We start from the raw sequence: 18,316 nt of genomic DNA on the forward strand, positions 1-18,316 counted from the left end.
ATGAGGCCAGCAGCTAGGACTAATAATGCTGGAATCTGCTCCAGTATCCAGCAGACCTGAAAATGACCTTTTCTGTCCGTTATATTCTATCTCAACTTTTTTCTTCGGTCTCTCGGTAAGATTCAAAGTTAACAAAGTAAGTCCTCCTGTAGAGCCAAAAGCGTTGTCTCTCCTCTCTTGAGTCTTTATGGGTTGTATTCCTTTCGTCATTTGCTCAAGCGGTACCAGCTGAGCAATTCTTTGTCCCTTGTTAATTTGGAGAGGAGGAAAAGGAGTATAAACCATGACCATGATTTCTCCCGTGTAATCCGCGTCAATAACGCCAGGTAAAACAAACAGTCCTAACATAGATGCGGAAGATCTCCCAAATAACAGCGCACCCATCGCTTTGTTTTGTATAATAATAGGTCCTTGAACCCCCGTAGGGACTTTTTGCGGGTGCGGAGTCATCAGCGTTACGTCTACTGCGGCTGCCAGGTCCATGCCGAGGCTCCCTGCGGTGGCGGGTTGGAGACTCCCGGCTGCGGCGGGTTGGAGACCGCCTGCTGCGGAGGGTTGGAGGCTCCCTGCTGCGGAGGGTTGAAAGCGTGGGGGGGTGTTAACTCTGCAGCGGCAACTTGTGTCTGGGCGCGGCTGCTGCGGGAATACGCGCTCCTGGAGAAGTTTCCCGACCTCCGCTTACAAGCGCTTGTATGATGATTATCCATACGGCATTTCTGGCACCAGATTCCAGTAGCCTGGCACTCCTGGCGCGTATGTCCAAAGCCTCCGCAGCGGAAACATTTTATGCGGCCCTTTTTACTTGACGCTGCAAACGCGGCTGACGCTTGAAGAGGTGCAAGCGCGGCTAAAACCTGACTCTGAGAAGATTTTGCCTGTTCTTGCAACCCTACTCCTAGCTGTTTAATTGCGTCTACCACTAAAGCCTGCTGCCCGGTTGGCACAAGAGCCATCCTCTCCAATGCCTCCTCAATAGTCCAATTTGCTCCTAAGGTATTAAGTATGTTTCTAGTGGCAGAATTACAATTTTGGATCGCACACTGCTTGAGAAGGGCCCCGCGCATAAATTCGGCTACTCCAGCCCTCTCAATTGCAGCCGCAGCTCTATCAATAAAAGCGCCAAATGATTCCTCTCTACCTTGCTTAATTCCCATATAAACTGGTATCCCTCCTGGTTCCTTTACCCTTTCTATTGCGAGTCTGACTAACCTCATTGCCTCCCGGCACTTCTCCTGACCTATTAAAGCTTGCGCCTCAGTGCGAAGGAAAGGTCCCAGACCCATAAGCTCATTAACAGTGACGCCATGGAGGGGGTCACCCTGCTGTCTTTGCACTGCCACGCACTCATTTACTAAAGCTTGCCAATGGGCGTTAAAAAGCAATTGCTGATGTTGGGTAAAGATTAGTTTGACTATGCCACGACAATCATTAATAAGGAGAATACTGGTGTCAAAAATATAGTCCAGCATTTGCTTGGCTGGTTCGCTTTTAAAGCCAAACTGACTAACCGTGGCTCGCAACTGAGATAACATCTTCCAATCTAAAGCGCTAATTGTCGCTTGCATGCCTCCGCCAGCCTGAGGGGTGAAAATAACCGGACAAGCCAGTTCGCTCGCTAAGCTAATCAACTCCTGGTCTCCTTTTTCCACTGCATCTTTGGCCAGAGCTGCCCACGCATCCCGTCTTTCCCGTGCAATCATCGCCGCTCGATCGTTTTCCAACCCAGGGCTCTGATTACTTTTCGAGAACGGAACACACGTTTTTGGCTCTGGCTGCTGCGATGCGAGCGATACGGGAGGCTCAGAAGTGCTATGCATAGCCTGCGGCAAAGCGGGCAATAAAGCACCCTGCGGAGCACCCTGCGAAGCACCCTGCGGAGCTTGGCTCGTTAGGGGGGGCTGGTTTGTTAAAGGAGGCGGTGGAAGCGGCGCTGGAAGCGGCGCGGCTAAAGGAGGCGGTGGAAGCGGCGCGGCTAAAGGAGGCGGTGGAAGCGGCGCGGCGGGTAGTAAAGCGGCCTGTGGAGCTTGGCTCGGAACCTGGCTTGTAGCCGGGCTCACAGCCTGGCTCGGAACCTGGTTCGCAGGAACCTGGCTCGGAACCTGGCTCGCAGCCTGGCTCGGCGCCTGGCTCACAGCCTGGCTCGGAGCCGGGGTTGCCGAGGGAGGTGGCGAGGCTGGTAATAAAACCGTCCTCATTGCGGGACCGAGAGGGGTCCCCGACTCTTTATCAAACTCCCTGTCTCGATCGTATTCTTTATTACGATCGTGAGCGGCAGTAGCCTGATGGGCAGCTCTCTTTTCCGCCTGAAACTGCAACAGTTCGGTGTTAATGACCCGCCATAATTTACCCATTTTCCTAGCAGTTTTATCATCATCTAACGTAGCCTGCCATAATATATCACCAAATTTACGCCACTCAGACAACTCGTGAACCGTGTGGGGATTCACAAAGACTCCCCGTTCCAGACCATAAGCCAAAAGACCTTGCAATTCCTTCTGTAAATCTATTCCCTTAATTTGCCTTTTTTGCAAAAAAGTAATAAAAAGTTCATATGCGGCTTGTCTGTCCATACCTCTTTTTAAGTGCGCACTTTTATCTAGCAGCGATTTCCAGACATCGGCCACACGTATCGACTGGTCCCATCTAATATGGTCGCCAGGGCACGGCGCGTATCGGCGGTTTTTTTTTCTCCGCTTTGGTTTCGCGCTTATTTGCCGCTCCCGCTGCTTCGGAGCTCGAACCAAGTCCTCACTTCTCGTGGTGTTCGCAATCCCCGTGGTGGTTACGATCGTCGTGGTGTCCGCTATCACGTCCGGGTGGTCACCATTTGTTGAAGTGAGGGGAGAACGACCATCCTGTGATGCATCGAACTCGGTTTATTGATCGATCAGTCAGCTTAAATAATAGTGTTAACGAACTTCATGCATATTCTGTAATACAGGTTTATGATAGGCTAACAGAGAAAACTCTAACCACACCTTTTGTTTTACTACACCGTTGATTGTTTACACAAAACAAAACCAGTGTTTCTCACTGTGATGCGAACGGTTCCCAAAACTTCCACATCTGTTCTCAGGGTGCCATCTTTTCCCAGAGAGAGTGTTACACTTGTTATGAGAAGACTGCCTGAGAACTTTATTGTTTATACAATGATGCCTGAAAGAGTCTAATTGTTTATAGAAGTCAGGCTGGGAACTGCTTCACAGCTACCTGTTACTTTTCTCTCAGTTTCATGGCTTCGTGGCCTTTTTCTTCAAGCCATGCCTGAACTAAACTCTCCACAAATATTGGCTCAGGACTTGGGTCCATACTGAAGGGCAGTTGCTTACTTCTCTAAGCAACTAGATGCAACAGCCAAAGGATGGCCAGGTTGCCTCAGAGCTGTAGCAGCAGTTGTGCTGAATATTCAAGAGGCATGCAAGTTTACCCTGGGACAAAAATGACTGTGCTAGTGTCCCACACAGTGTCCGCAGTACTGGAAGTAAAGGGTGGCCACTGGCTTTCACCACAGAGGTTTCTGAAATACCAGGCCATCATGGTAGAGCAAGATGATGTAGAGATAGTGGTGACTAATATTGTCAACCCAGCTTCTTTTCTCAGTGGAATCAAGGAGAAGCAGTACACCATAGTTGCCTAGAGACCATTGAAGCTACCTACTCCAGCCACCCAGACTTAAAGGACACTCCTCCGGACGATGCAGAGACCTGGTTCACTGACAAGAAAGCGACATTGCAAAGTTCACAGTGACTACCTGCAGAGAGGTAATAGAGTCTGGACCCTTACAAACAGAATGCTGAGATAAATGCATTGACCCATGCCTTAGAAACAGCAAAAGGCATTCAGAGTTGTGCATGCACATAGAGCCATCTGGAAGGAGAGGGGACTGCTGACCTCACAGGGAAAGAAGAGACAATCCAGCTGCTGGAAGCAGTTCAGCTACCTGAAAAAGCATATTAAGGCATGCCAGAGAGTGAGCTTAAAATTGGAGGAAAGAAATGAGCTGGCGGATGGAGAGGCAAAAAAGCAGCAAAGGGTGAGGTACAGATTTTCCTCGAAGGCAAGCCATAATACAATAATACTAATCAAAAGAGACATACAACTGCAAGGGGTGGGCTACCATTGAAAGAGAGCTAGTAATCCCTTCCCATTTTCGTGGTTACTAGTGAAGGAAGCGCACTAGAAAGCACACTAGGGCCTAACTACTTAGAAGCCTTTTATAGAGTGTCGCTCCTTTTTCGAAATGACCAAGGCTGCGAGTGATACAGAGTGCATTGAAATGAAGTGTTGACTTTGAAGCAGTAATTTCCACAGGCTTTCTAGAACACACATCTGATTGAAACAATCGTTGTATCGTTGTCAGGAATTTATATGCCACTATCACTCAGGTAAGCCGACAATGTGATCCTTGCCTCCAGACTAACCCCAAAATACCCCCCGGCCAAAACTCAGTCAGACTGGGAGAGGCCATGGGCCTTTACAGCAGTGGCAAAATAACTTTTCAGAACTCCCGAGGAAAGGGGGGTATCAGTATTTACTGGTATTGATAGATACATTTTCAGGGTGGCCAGAAACATTCCCCACCAGAACTGTCAAAGCTCAAGAGGTGACCAGATTATTTTTACAAGAAATAATACCACGCTTCAGAGTTCCAGCCACGATATCCTCAGATAAAGAATCACATTTCATTTCCAAAATAGTGCAACAGATTAGTAGCCATCTGGGCATAGGTTAGGAACTTCACACCCCATACCACCCCCAATCAAGCGGCCAGGTGGAGAGAATGAATAAGACTGGGGCAAGAAGTTAATCTACCCTAGCCCAAGCTCTTCCACTAGCACTATTGCAAATTCAAACTAAACCTTGAGCTAAAGGAATGCTGAGTCCTTTTGGAATGCCTTATAGAAGACCATATAGAATACAAAGGGAATGTCCAGAATGTCCACCTACATGGTGGCATTAAGCAACCAGCTCAGTAACTGTGGCTGGAACTCGGAGCAGGGAGTTAGCCTGGGGATGATGTATATGTTAAGTCTCTTACAGAGAAGACTTCGGAACCACAGTGGGAGAGACCACTGCAAGTACTTCTCACCAACTTCACTGCAATCAAAATCAAGGAGCAGGACGCCTGGATTCATCACTCTTGGGTGAAGAAGGCCCAGAAACCCCTTGAGGAGTGACGCCAGGAGACAATGAACTGAGATTAAAATTTACTCGGGCAAAATGAGTACATTGCGGTCGGGAGTAGCTCATATTTTAGTTTGTGGAATTGTTTTGTGTCTAATCATAACTGAAGTTTTAGAACTTGAGAGTACCTCTATTCAAAGCAATGCTGAATGGCCTTGGTCCCTGGCATTTAATCAGTATACTGGATCCATAGGAAAACCTTCTGAGATAAAAGATTTAAATATATCTACTGTAGTAATCCACGAGAATCAGGTATATGAGGAGCAAGAATGGCAGGAACAGGAACTGTGGACACTTCAAGGAATCAGAGGAGAAGAAATCAAAGTAGGGTGCCAGGTCATCAATAGGGTAGCTTATGAGAAACCGGTGTCTGAACCTCCCTTGGTGTATATGAACACCAGGAAGTCTGTGATAACCTAAGTGAATCAGACTGTTGGTGTAATTTCACCTTGATACAGCCTGTAGAAGTGACCTGCCTTTGAGCTCGAATTTCTATCAGACTTTCATTTGAATTCAAAGTGGACACTGCACTTTTTACCACAGCAGGGCCTTATACACCCCATACTAGTTCAGACTCTACCCAAACTCCAAACTTGAACCTAACGTAGTAAAGAATAATGCAAATTAACATCTCAAAAATCCAACCAGCCTGCTGCTCCTTCCTAAAAACATCCTTTGAGGGCTAGACAACATGGTTACAGAGACAGGCATATTTCTGGAGCAGAATAAGAAAGGATCTAACTGGCATATGAGGGACAGGATTAGGAGTTTTAAATGGAATTGATTCAGAAATACTGATGAATAAACTGGCCACTGCAGCAGGTATCCTAACAAAATTGAAGCAGCCTTTACAGTCATCTCTATTGGCATTAGGAACTAGCCAGTGACAGATTTCAAAAGTACTGCCAAAGTAAGGAAGTATGAAAAGGCCGGGGACCAAGACCACAAGTTAATAGTAGAAGCACTTAGTACAGTTCAAGATAATGTGTCTTTAGCTTTCAGTTGTATACAAGCACAGTTATAGATGCAAGCAACAGCAGCTCTGATCACACGGGAAAGGGGTGAAGGTAATTTTCCAGCTGAAATTCGGAGAATTGTTTGGGATAATGCAATTTATTTTGAAAGGAAGTTTCAATCCTGGTGGACTGTCACAGTCGAGGCGGTCACGACATAAAGCAGAGACCACAAGCAGTCTCAGTTGGCAACACTTGGCAACAGTTTATTAGTGAAAATGGCTGATCTTTTATACACTTTCCAGTTGTTTACCCTTCTTCTACCTTAGCTATTGGCCACAATAATTCAATACCATGCCATTGGTGAAAAGTTACTCTGACTCCACCTAACTTTCTAAAAATGCTTCATCCAGCTGCAGAATGCTCTTATCTTCCTTCTCTCGATCTCCTTGGTTACGGCCTTGGAGAAAGCTCCTTATCAGCTTCTTCTTCTTCTTACTTCTCGCTCCTTTAGCTAACAGGCCCGCTAGTAGCCCCTTCCACAATTCCCCCTTTTTGTGTTTTTGAACTGTAAATACAGCTGCTATGGACTTTTGCAGGGCCCTTAGCAAAAATCCAAGCAGAGAGGGGACACACAAAATTACAATCACAACCATCAACAAAATTCCCATTCTTAATACAATCGTTCCTGTGCTTCATCCATCTTTAAGTACTGATATATGGTCTTAGCCAGTGTCATCCGCACGTTCTGCTTCAGCTGCGGAACCATCGATCCTGTCCTTTCCCGCACGCTCTAGGTAAGGTTTGACACAGCGAGCAGGAGCCCATCGAGGACCATTATCTGTCAAAACACAAGCATAACCCCTCCCCCAAGTTATCAGTTCCATTGGACCAGACCATATACCAGTAATCAAATCCTTGACCCATACCTTGACATTTCTATGGAAATTTGGTTGCTTAGAATTCAAAGAAGAAAAATGGCAAAAGATTGGAGATAACTGTGAGTCAGGTAGGGGATGCAAGAAGTTTAACACATAAACAGCTTTATCTAATCTCACTTGAGGTGACTCCTGTTGCAGTGGACTATGGTGAATTTCACCTATGATCCTGCTTCTAATGTGTCCACTGCCTTTGTGATAACCATATGTAATGCCACTGTTTATGTTATCCATCCCATCATTGCCCTAGGATTAAACCATGAAAAAAACCAGTACTCTATCCTTCAGAACATAGAGTGTGGGCACGAAAGATGAATGAAAAGTGGCAAACAGTAAACTTAGAATCCTGCATTACTAGAGAACAGATGGGATTCATTTGTGAAAGCAATACTATTAATGCTCAGGATGTGTGTTTGGACACTGAACAGAGTATTTGCCACTTTGAAATTCATCCAGTCACTGACCAGAAAACTGTGCTCGTATATACTGGAAAAGGGTGCGTATGCCTGAGAACTGCCTGTGCTGCTGTAAAAATTGATAGCAATGATGTTATTCTGTCTAGTAGAAATCATTCTAATTTCTGTATTTGTAATTTTGTTAAGATTATCGGGTGTGATTTTTTATACTCAGCCCCAGTGACATCCCACCAGCTAATTAAAAGCAATTACACAATGTAACACAGATTATTATCTACCCCTATTGGGATGGACCTTACATTAGTAAAACAATTAATTAAGCACCAAGACCTACTGGAAATCTTGAAAGAAATCCAAGAAAGTGGAAAGAAAACCTCAATTACTGTCCAACATGATTCCAAAGAAATAACTAGAATTCTGAAAAGAATAGAACAAAATGCAGATCATCACTGGTGGGATGTGGTCTTTAGGTGGTCACCAACTACAAATAGAATTCTTAATAAGTTGTGTCATCCTACTGTAGTTTTGTTAATATTAGAATAAGTTCAGGATTATCCATTATCAAACGTACATGGTAAAGCACTAAAGTACACTTGCTGTCATAGGAATTTGTACGAAGTAAAAGAATTTACTTCCTCCTTTTAGGAAAGGGGGGAATGAAGCAAAGTGAAAATTTTCCAGGATAGAAATCCATTTTAATTTAAGTGAAATGTACATTTTTGAGTTGAGTCAGTGGTTAGAAACCATAGTTATTTAGCCAGACTGCAAGGCCTAAGCTCAGTGAAGTTACTTCAGCGAAGGACAGAGATAAAGGGAGGGAGACAGAAGATGATAGAGAGAGACAGGGACTGCTGTAAGGGCAAGTCAGCCTGACCTCGGAATTCTTTCTGATAAAAAGGAACTAGTGGTAAAAGTCACACGAAACCCATAAAAATGAATATGTATGAACCTATTGTGAAACTGTATGCATATGTCTTTGAGAGGGGGATAAAAGGAGATCTGAAGTTCTCAGAGGTACGCATGCCTTTTAAGGAGAGCATTCTCCGCATGTGTCCGGCTGCTGTAATAAACATACCGAGCTTTACAACTTTTATTAAGTTGTGAGGTTTCTTCTTTTCTCCACAAAACACCTCTGGGTTTTACCCTCCCTCAAAGCTGTCCCTCATGCCATTCCCTGCCTCTTGTTCCAGCTCTTTCCCTGCCTGTCAAGGCAACCCAGCTCTTTATTTCTAAACCTTCTCTGCCACTTAAACATGGGGCCAATCCCTGTCTGCAACACCCCTTTGGAATTCTCCTACTCCTCAAAGCCCCATTGGCCCATGTGACCCATCCTCTCCACCCTCCTCCCCCAATTGGCCCCAGACACTTGATGTAAACCCCTCACTCCTCCCCTCAGGATTCCCTATTGGTTAGCTGTTTGTATCCACCTCCTGACTTGTATCTGTATAAAACACTTGCACAATAGAGCATGGAGCTTTTTGTCCTGATTCCTTCACCTGGAATAAAACCCTTCCTTGCAGAACCTCAAGGAGGAGAGCCTCTTCCTTTCTCCTCTGCCTGGTCCCTGTCATGGCTTGTGTATGGCACTGTAGAGCAAGTGGCTTTAAAGGTTCTGCCTCTGGTAAATTCCCATACTGAGGCAGTTCCCCACTCCTGGTATGGTGCCGGAATTCTAAGAGCTAGCCCAGTTTCCAGCAGTCACATCAGTTGCTCTTCCACCTTCAGAAGTCCTACTGCAGATGGGTTCTCTGATAGTCCAGGCAAGGTGTTCAGTTGCTTAACACCCTATCTCTACAACAGCTATCCCAAACACCCACTTGAGTCCCTTTGGGTCTTTGAAATACCCACTTCGGAGAAAGTCTATGCTCAAAATGCATGGAGCCTCTGGGCCAGTCACAATGGGATGTTTCTTCTGCTTATTTCTAGTCGGGCTCACCACAGCTTGTACCAGAGTGAAATCCGGTGATCCCACTGTCACGCAAGTAATAAAAACATGCTGCTTCCACATGTCGTGATAGGATTAGTGTGCACTGCGTGCCAGTGTCGACTAAGGTTGAATATTTTAGGGATTCTGATGTGCCAGGCCAATGTATCCACACAGTCCAAAACCCACTTTTTTCCTTAACCTTTACCTGGCCAGAGGCAGGGCCCCTCCAAGCCTGGTTATCCCTCTTTCCTTGGGCATATGTCTTAGAGTTTCCTTCAAGGGGATCAGAGATGTCATCATCATCATACCTGGTAGCTCGGCTACGGGCTATTGCAGTTGCTTCCTTTCTGGTAGAACTTCCTCTCTGAGTCTTGCTCTCCTTCAATTCATGCACCCGTTGTGCTAGAGCAGCAGTGGGTCTTCCATCCCATCTCCTCATGCTTTCTCCACAATAATGTAGGAAGAATCACAGCTGACCTCGTGGGATGTACTTTCTCTCCCTATCTGGGACACATCTGCATTTGGTACCAGAACCTCTGATCTGTATTGTTGAGATTTGGACAACGTCCTCTTTAATCTCCTCGATGAGTTTTTTGTGATTCTTCTCTATCTTATCTTCTGATTTCTGCAGATGTGTTTCCACAGCTGTGATTCTGGCATGTGCTGGGCCATGCGCAGCATCTGTACATGCTCAGAGTTTCTTGGCCATATCAAGCATGGTGTATTCCCTGTCCTCCCACTTCATTATTGCTAAAGCAGAAGCATATCCTTGTGGCCCAAGTGATACAAGTTTTCGCCACATCCCAGATGGACATGGTACCAAGTCTGGATTTACAGTGTCTAGGTCATCTGAGAAGACAATCTCCCATTGTCATTTCTCTCAAGCACTGAATCCCTTGTTCTATGGTCTTCCACTGGGTTTGCTGCATATATAGATTGTCTGCACACAGATATCTTTGTGACACTTCCCAGGACCCATGCCCAGAGACTGTGAGGGTCAGTCCCCCTCATCATTCTTTGGTTGGTAATTAGATCATGTGATAGGGATCCCAAATGTCTTGCTTCAGTACTATCCAGAACTGTAGCCTCCCTTGTAGCATCCCAAAGACAGACTAACCAACTAACTATAGATTCATTAGGTCGTCAAGTGTAATCCTTTCTTAGACCACAAAGGTCCTTCAGGGAAAAGTACTCAATAGTGACTTCTGATTTTTGGTCAGTTTTTGGTTTTGAGGGTCCTTCTCCTGAATCATCATCATCATCATCATCATCATCATCATCATCATCGTTGTCTGCTGGCCAATCGGTTTTAAATGTTTGTTTTCCATCTGTTGTGATAGGAGCAACAGCCAATAGTTGAGGCTCACTGTCTGGTTTAGGTGCAACTTGAATGACTGGGGTATCTGTTGCAGCCTGAATGACTGGGGTAGCTGCTGATTCATCTCCCTACCCCCTTGCCTCTATCTGCTGCTCCTCAGTATCTAGTAGTGTGCGATGAGCATTGGCCAGGACCCAGCTTTTTGCAATGATCTTTTTCTCCTTAGAGTCATCATGGTACTTCTCTTTCAGGTATTTCCCCACCTCAGCTGTGTTCTGAATTTGTTCACGTGGAAAATCCCAGTCTAGAGGATCAGAAAATTCCTTCAGGGTTTTGTGGTAGCTAGGGAAGAGGCGCTGCGGAAGACTTCGCGATGTCACGGTGTGGTGGTTTGACCAGGAAGAAGTGGGAATTCTGGGATGTTGTGGTCAAACCAATGGGTGCTTGGATTTTGATATTGGCACCTGGGATAACCAGTGGGTTTTAGGACACACCTCCGAGAACATCCAGGGGTTAAAAGCAGAGCTTCGGCCCTGGGACGCTCTCTTGGGACTTCGAGGGACGCAGGTCGGAGCTCTCCCCTGTCCAGCCGCTGCTGCTGGGCGGGGGAGGGGCAGCCATGCGGTAGGCCTGGGCCTGGACAGAGATGGGAGTGAGGAGGCCTTGGAGGATGGAAGGGTGGAGAGCAACAAGAGACATCGGGCAGCCATTCCCCCCCCCCCCCCCCTTTGGAGACAGACAGAGAGAGAGAGAGTGCAGCCTGTGTTACCTTGAAATTCAGTAAATACGTGCTGGCAGCAGGCAGCCCAGCTGAGGAGATGGGGGGGGGTGCAGCCAGGAGTCCAGCCGCATGGAGGAGTTTTTTAACCCTTTTTTGGACAATGAAGGCCTTACAGAACATTAACCCTTCCTAGACGAGTGATAAGAGAGGAGGAGGATGAAGGAAATGAACGAGTGATGGAGGTCTGGACCAGAGAGAGAGAGAGAGTGAGAGATGTTGAAAGAATGGAGAAGATGGAGTGGCATTTAATGCTGGACTCTTTTGTGTAGTCATGGACAGAGCCATGTTTCCGTGAGATACAGAGACTGAGTCCAGGGGGAGAAATGTCCCAGAGCCAAAGAAGAGTCAGTGTGTGGACCCCTCGGCCCCAGGGGGTATATAAAATATGGGGGGGACGGATGTCCCAGAGGATGAGAGGTGAGATACTGTGCTTTTCTGGAACTGGACAAAGCATCCTTAAAAAGACAACCCTGGAAGCAGCCCTGATCCCTGTTCGGTGGTGAGAGCACCGGAACAAGGACGGAAAAGGCCACCACGACACATGGAAGGACTCCCTCTCCTCTTGAGGAGCTGAAAGTTTGACCAATCTAAAGGGTGGTGCCAGACGGAGTGTGAATAATTTTGGGAGTGTGGATAATTTTGGGAGATGAATTGTACGGGGATCTGGAGGAGGAGGGGGAAGTGTTTCTGTGTAGTTTTCATTCTCCTTGTGATTTTTTTTTTTTTTTCTCCTTTGTGTATGTGTAGTTTGGTGTTTGTGTGTAGTTTAGTAATTGTTTGTATGTAGCTTAGTTAATAAACTTTTCTGTATGTTGAAGTTGGAGCCTGCTTTGTTTATTCCTGGTCACATCTCGCAGCAGACACCGGGGAGAAGGTGTCCTCATGGGGGCTCTGGCTTTGCCAGGCCCAAACCATAACACACGGAAAGCCAGGACCCTCGGTTCCCCATAGATAAGACCCTCAGGTACTCATAGATAAGAAATTAACATAGGAATGTGGTCCCACTAACAATAGGAATGTTGCCCCACTGAAGCCAGTAACTTTCCATCCCTTACCCAGTACTTTTCCATCCCTACTAACCATAGGTAAGAAGGACAAACCCCTTTTTGACGTAGAGACCCCTAAGACTATAAGACCCCATGAGAAGAAGTCATAAATGCCTTTTGACCGTCCACCACATTGGTGTCTGCGTATGTCATTGGCCCGAACGGCCCTAGAGAGAGGGCTGTCGAGCTGTACCTCAGAACCAGGTTGCCTGCCTTGATCTAGAAGGCAACATTTGGTGCCAGAACCCGGGACAGCGGCTTGCACCCGGGAAACGGGAACACTCCTGGAAAGAGGACGGCGGCTGCAGCAGCGGGACTGACCGCAGCGGGGGGGGGACGCCTCCCGGACCAGCTTGGACCATGGAATCCACAGCGAAGGTCGTAAGTCAGGCTCATGAGCAATGGGGAATTAAAGGTGAGCTCAGGAACTCTACTCTTGCTATTGCAAGGCTCCTAGAGCTGGGGACGATCGAACGTCCGGTAAATATATTATATTGGGAAGCGCGGGAGAAGTGCACTGCCGCCTCAGCAGAGGACTCTAAGTCCGCAGGCAGTGGTAAAAACCTCAAAGCGTGGGGGAAAGTAGAAGAGGCCCTACGCAAGACGTTAGAAGAACAGGAGACGCGGAAAGCCGCGTGTACATGTTTATTAGCTACACCAAAGCCGGGGGTGGGGGCCGCGACGCAGACCGCCTCTGAGAGCAATCGGATTGAAGGCGGGAACATGCGGGGGCCGGGCGCGTTTCACCCCTTCCCGAGCCCGAGCCCAGACCCCCCAGAGCCCCCAGGTGACCCCCCGGAACCCCCAGGGGACCCCCCGACCTTCCCGCGGAGCCCGCCGGGTCCTAGCCCCCCCGCGGAACCGTCCGAAAAAGCCGCGGTTTCTCTATCCGTCTCTTCCCCGCCGGTCGTCGGTCCGGCGCAAGAAGCAGAGCAGCGCGCGCGATGCTTCTGGCAGGGACTCGCGGAGGAGGCGCGGAACGAGGCCGGATTGTCGGACCCCACCGGGATCGGTAAAAACTCGCCCCCGCCATTGCGTTTAAAAATGGCGCCGAACCACATGGCGAGGGCGGAATGGAGGAGACGGGGGGCGGAAACGGAGTCAGCCTGCTTAACAACGCATGCGCCGGCGAGCAGGTTGACGGGGCGGCCCCCGCGGAGGCGCGTAAAACCAACCAGAGCGCTCCATTCAAATTAGGTCCTTGTAGGGTAAGGACCTCCCCCGGCAGGAGGCGGGGGGACCCCAGGGGGAGGGAGCAGCACCACCTCCAAAGGGAGGAGCGAGGTCGAAGCCGAACAAAATGGCACGGAGTGCCGGAAGTGTACCGGCAGTCAGCTTCCGGCTCAGAGTCAAGTTACAGCTGCTCAGACAGCTCGGAAGAGCCGACCGAGTCCGGCTGGGACTCGGAAACCGAGAGAGCAGAATTAATGCGGTTTCGAGCGAAACCGAATAAAGCTTTAAACAATATCGAGAAACAATCGCAACACAAACTCAGCGATTGGGGAAAAATAAAAGCAGCCTGTGGGGACCGGGCACCGGCAGCCTCCATGCACGCTTTCCCGGGGGGGGTTGCCGGAGCGCGGGGGAACCAACAAAGGGCATATACCCCAGTTAACCCAAAGGAAGCCAAAGCGATTTCAGAAATAGGGATCAACTCAGCTGTAGTACACACTCTTGAGGATGACCTTTCTAGCAATAACGATCTGCTCACTTTTGATATTAAGCAAATAAGCCGCATGCTTTTTGATGGGGCGGGGCGGACTGTATTTAAGCAGGAATGGCAGGACGACCGCGTTAGTCCAGGCTTCCGAGGAAGGGCAACAACTCAGCGAGCTGTCCCCAGCCGACACAGCTTTCCCTGGCAGCACCCTCACTCCAAGCATCCCGGCCCCGGGGAAACGGGACGTCCTTTCCATGCTCGGATTTCGGATTACAAATTTATCATGAAGGCCACTGCCGTGCACCCCCTGCTGCCGATCAAATTGACTTGGAAATCATCAGACCCTGTATGGGTTGAGCAGTGGCCCCTGACAGAGCCTCGAGCAGCAGCCTTGCAGGAACTGGTCGACCGCGAACTGCAAAAGGGTCACATAGAACCCTCCACCAGCCCATGGAACACCCCTGTATTCGTGATCCCCAAGAGGTCCAGACAAGGCTATCGTCACGTCCACGACCTGAGAGAGGTGAACAAGACGATCCGACCCCTGGGTCCAGTCCAGACACTGCTACCCGCGAATTCAGCCATCCCCGAAGGGCAGCCGTGTGCAGTACTGGACATCAAGGACTGTTTCTTTTCAATACCCCTGCACCCTGAGGACAGAGAACGATTTGCCTTTTCCGTGGCGTTTCGGAACGACGAGCGGCCCAACCTTCGCTTCCAATGGAGAGTGCTTCCACAAGGCCTAGTCGACAGCCCGACCATATGCCAGATCACCGTGGACAAAGCACTGACGCCGGTCCGACACTCCAATCCCACCGCAACCATCATCCAGTACATGGACGACATCCTGGTTGCAGCACCATCGACAAGCCAAGTAGATGACCTGGTGACCACAATCACAGAGACCCTTCAGGCCAACGGCTTCGAGATCGCGAGCGCAAAGATCAAGAGAGGACCCTGCGTGACCTTCCTGGGAGTAGGAATCACAAGCTCCTACGTGACACCCCCCGAGATGAAGGTCAACCGAGAAGTCAAGACGCTCCACGACGTGCAACGCCTGGTGGGATCGCTGCAGTGGCTTCGCAACGTCGTCCTGATTCCTCCCGAGGTCATGGACCCTCTGTACGACCTCCTGAAAGGGAAGAACCCCTGGGATCCCAAGGAGCTGACGCCGCAAGCAACGAGCTCCCTCGACTTCATCGAAAACCAGATGTCCACTGGCACGCTTGCCAGGTGGAACCCAACCATGCCACTGGACTTGTACGTCCACTTTACACCGAAGGGGGGAGTGGGAGCACTGGCTCAAGGACTCGCTGAAAAGGCCCGACCAATCCAATGGGTGGTCCTCGGAAGACCCGCTCGTGCATTTTCCCCGGGAATCGAATGCATCGCCAGCCTCATCATGAAAGGCAGGAGACTCGCCTTGAAACACCTAGGGACAGAGCCGACAAGCATTCACCTTCCGTTTCGCAAGCAGCCGACCTCGGAGTCAGCCACAATATCGGAGTACCTGGCCCTTGCTCTCTCCGGCTTCGGAGGAGAAATCTTCTACTCCTCCAAGCCACCCTGGACGAAGCTGCTGACCATAGTCAACATGGACATGCCACCGAAGGTCAAGGACAGACCGCAGCCGGGACCAACGGTCTTCACAGACGCTTCCTCCACGACTTCAACTGCAGCAGCAGTGTGGCAGGCAGGAGAGCAATGGCACTGCGTCAAAGCGTGTGACCCCACATTGTCAGTGCAACAGCTGGAGGCAGCAGCAGTGGTTTTGGCGCGCGGACTCTTCCAAGACGAACACCTCAACATCGTAACAGACTCTATATTCGTGGCAAGGCTCTGCCTAGCCATGGCAGGACCAGGAGTGTCGACATCAGCAGCAGCCCTAATGCTGGAAGAAGCACTTTCCTCGCGACAGGGCACCGTGTCAGTCATCCACATCAACAGCCATGACCCAGTCAAAGGTTACTTCCAGACCGGCAATGATAAAGCGGACGCCGCAGGAAAAGGCGTTTGGACCCTACAAAGAGCTCGTCAACTGCACGAGTCGCTCCACATCGGAGTCAAAGCACTGGCGAAGAGATGCGGAATCCCGACAGCGGACGCGAAACATGTGGTAGCCACTTGCCCTTACTGCCAGAAGTCACCCCTTTGGACCTGCGGGGTCAACCCGAGAGGTTTCAAGCCCTCAGAAATCTGGCAGTCGGACTTCACCTGGTGCGAACTGATGAAGCCCCGAGCATGGCTTGCAGTGACAGTGGACACTTATAGCGGGACGATCATAGCCACACAGCACCCCAAAACCAACTCCAAAAACACAATTCAGCACTGGCTGACAGCCATGGCTTGGCTTGGTATCCCCAAGCAGATCAAAACGGACAACAGTTCCAATTTCACCTCCAAACAAGTACAGGAATTCGCTGCGAAATGGGGCATCACGTTAGTGCAAGGCATCCCACACAACAGTACCGGGCAGGTCATAGTTGAGAGAGCAAACCAGACCCTGAAAACCAAGATAGAAGTATTGGCAAAAGCAGAGGGCTTTGCCAATGCCATTCCCCCAGGAGATCAGGCACGCATGCTGGCAACTGCTTTGCTGGCACTGAATCAATTCCCTAGGGGGGACGAAACAAAGAGTCCCGTCCAAAAACACTGGGCCACTCGAGCGCTAGAAGAGGGCCCACAGGTGGTAATCAGAAACGAGCTAGGCGAGTGGGAACGGGGTTGGAGGCTGATGCTCACGGGGCGAGGGTACGCGGCTGTCAAAAAGGACGGCAAAATCAGGTGGTGTCCACTTAAGTCGATTAAACCAGACCTTCATAGTGAGCAGAATGAGACTGACGAGAATTGCGAGTCTTTGTTTACAGGACCTGCTCGTGGGACGTCCTCGTGACACATACATCCCAGGTCCAGACGAAAGTGACAGACCACCAAGCCGTCAGGCAGCACCCGAGAGACCCACACGGGTGAGACCCAAGCACCAAGGGTGTTTCTGTGTGATTTTGCTGTTGGGGCCTGTCGCTAGAGGGCAAGCCAGCCCAGACCACTACCCCCATCAGCCCTTCAGGTGGGTCATGCGACACCTTAGTAGTGGCAAAGCACTCAGAGAAATCACCACACCGAACACTCCATCCTTCGTGCTCCGCATCACCGACCTGTTTCCAGGACAGCCAAGGGCAAACCCCTATTCCCTACACGCCAAACACTCGTACCTATCCTACTGGTGCCCAGCTTCAAACCCTGGGAAAAGCTACTGCAATCACCCAGGGTGGGGATATTGTGGGCACTGGGGCTGCGAAACCATAGTCACAGATGCCAGACTGTCGGGGCCTGGGTGGGATCCACAAGAGCCAGACAAATTCTTACAGTTCACCTGGACACCCATCAGCTGCAAAATACCCTTCTTCTTTCGCGAAAACCCCCATCGAAACCAAATTAAAATCCCTAACTTTCGGGCATGCACTGATTACAACATGACGGTCTTGCAGCCAGATCACCCTAGCTGGGCCACAGGCAGAACATGGACAGTGGTCCTTCAAGGGTCAAAAGAGAGGGTGAACGTGCAAATTATCAGGCTCCAGCCGTCAGCACCCCGAACAGTCGGACCCAACAAAGTGATTAAAAGCGTGCCGAAAGGGAGAAACATAACCTACCCCAAAACCTTACCCACAGGGGTCAGTAATGTCCCGACCGGTCAAGCGGAAACCTTTCAGATGAGTCGCTTAACCGGGTCAGACACAGACCCAATCCTTCGTATGTTAGAGGCTACCTTTGTATCCCTGAACGAATCCAACCCTAACCTAACCGAATCCTGCTGGCTTTGTTACGATGTCAAACCCCCCTTTTACGTAGGAGTCACTTTAAACACTCCCTTCAGTTATTCCTCAGCTGACGTCCCTCACCAGTGCAGATGGGATACCCCTCGCAAAGGAATCACCCTGAGTCAAGTCACAGGCCGAGGCAGATGCTTTGGTAATTCAGCTCTGGCTAAGCGGGGAGGTAACGTCTGCGCCAAAATTGGCAGGCCGAACAGGAAAAACAATAAGTGGGTAGTCCCATCCGCATCGGGGATGTGGGTTTGCTAGCGATCCAG

General features: G+C 49.4%; 1 protein-coding gene across 1 annotated transcript in view; it reads left to right on the plus strand.

Moving 5' to 3' along the window:
• Positions 1-13,636: 13,636 nt before the first annotated feature.
• The window catches only part of LOC131095420 (uncharacterized), a 57,159-nt gene continuing 52,479 nt past the window's right edge, over positions 13,637-18,316 (plus strand). Inside the window, 2 exon segments of the mRNA XM_058043118.1 lie at positions 13,637-14,356; positions 14,993-15,109. Coding sequence (XP_057899101.1) covers positions 13,637-14,356; positions 14,993-15,109 — 837 coding nt within the window.

The sequence above is a fragment of the Melospiza georgiana genome, chromosome W, assembly GCF_028018845.1.
Source record: "Melospiza georgiana isolate bMelGeo1 chromosome W, bMelGeo1.pri, whole genome shotgun sequence".
Lineage (NCBI taxonomy): Eukaryota > Metazoa > Chordata > Aves > Passeriformes > Passerellidae > Melospiza > Melospiza georgiana.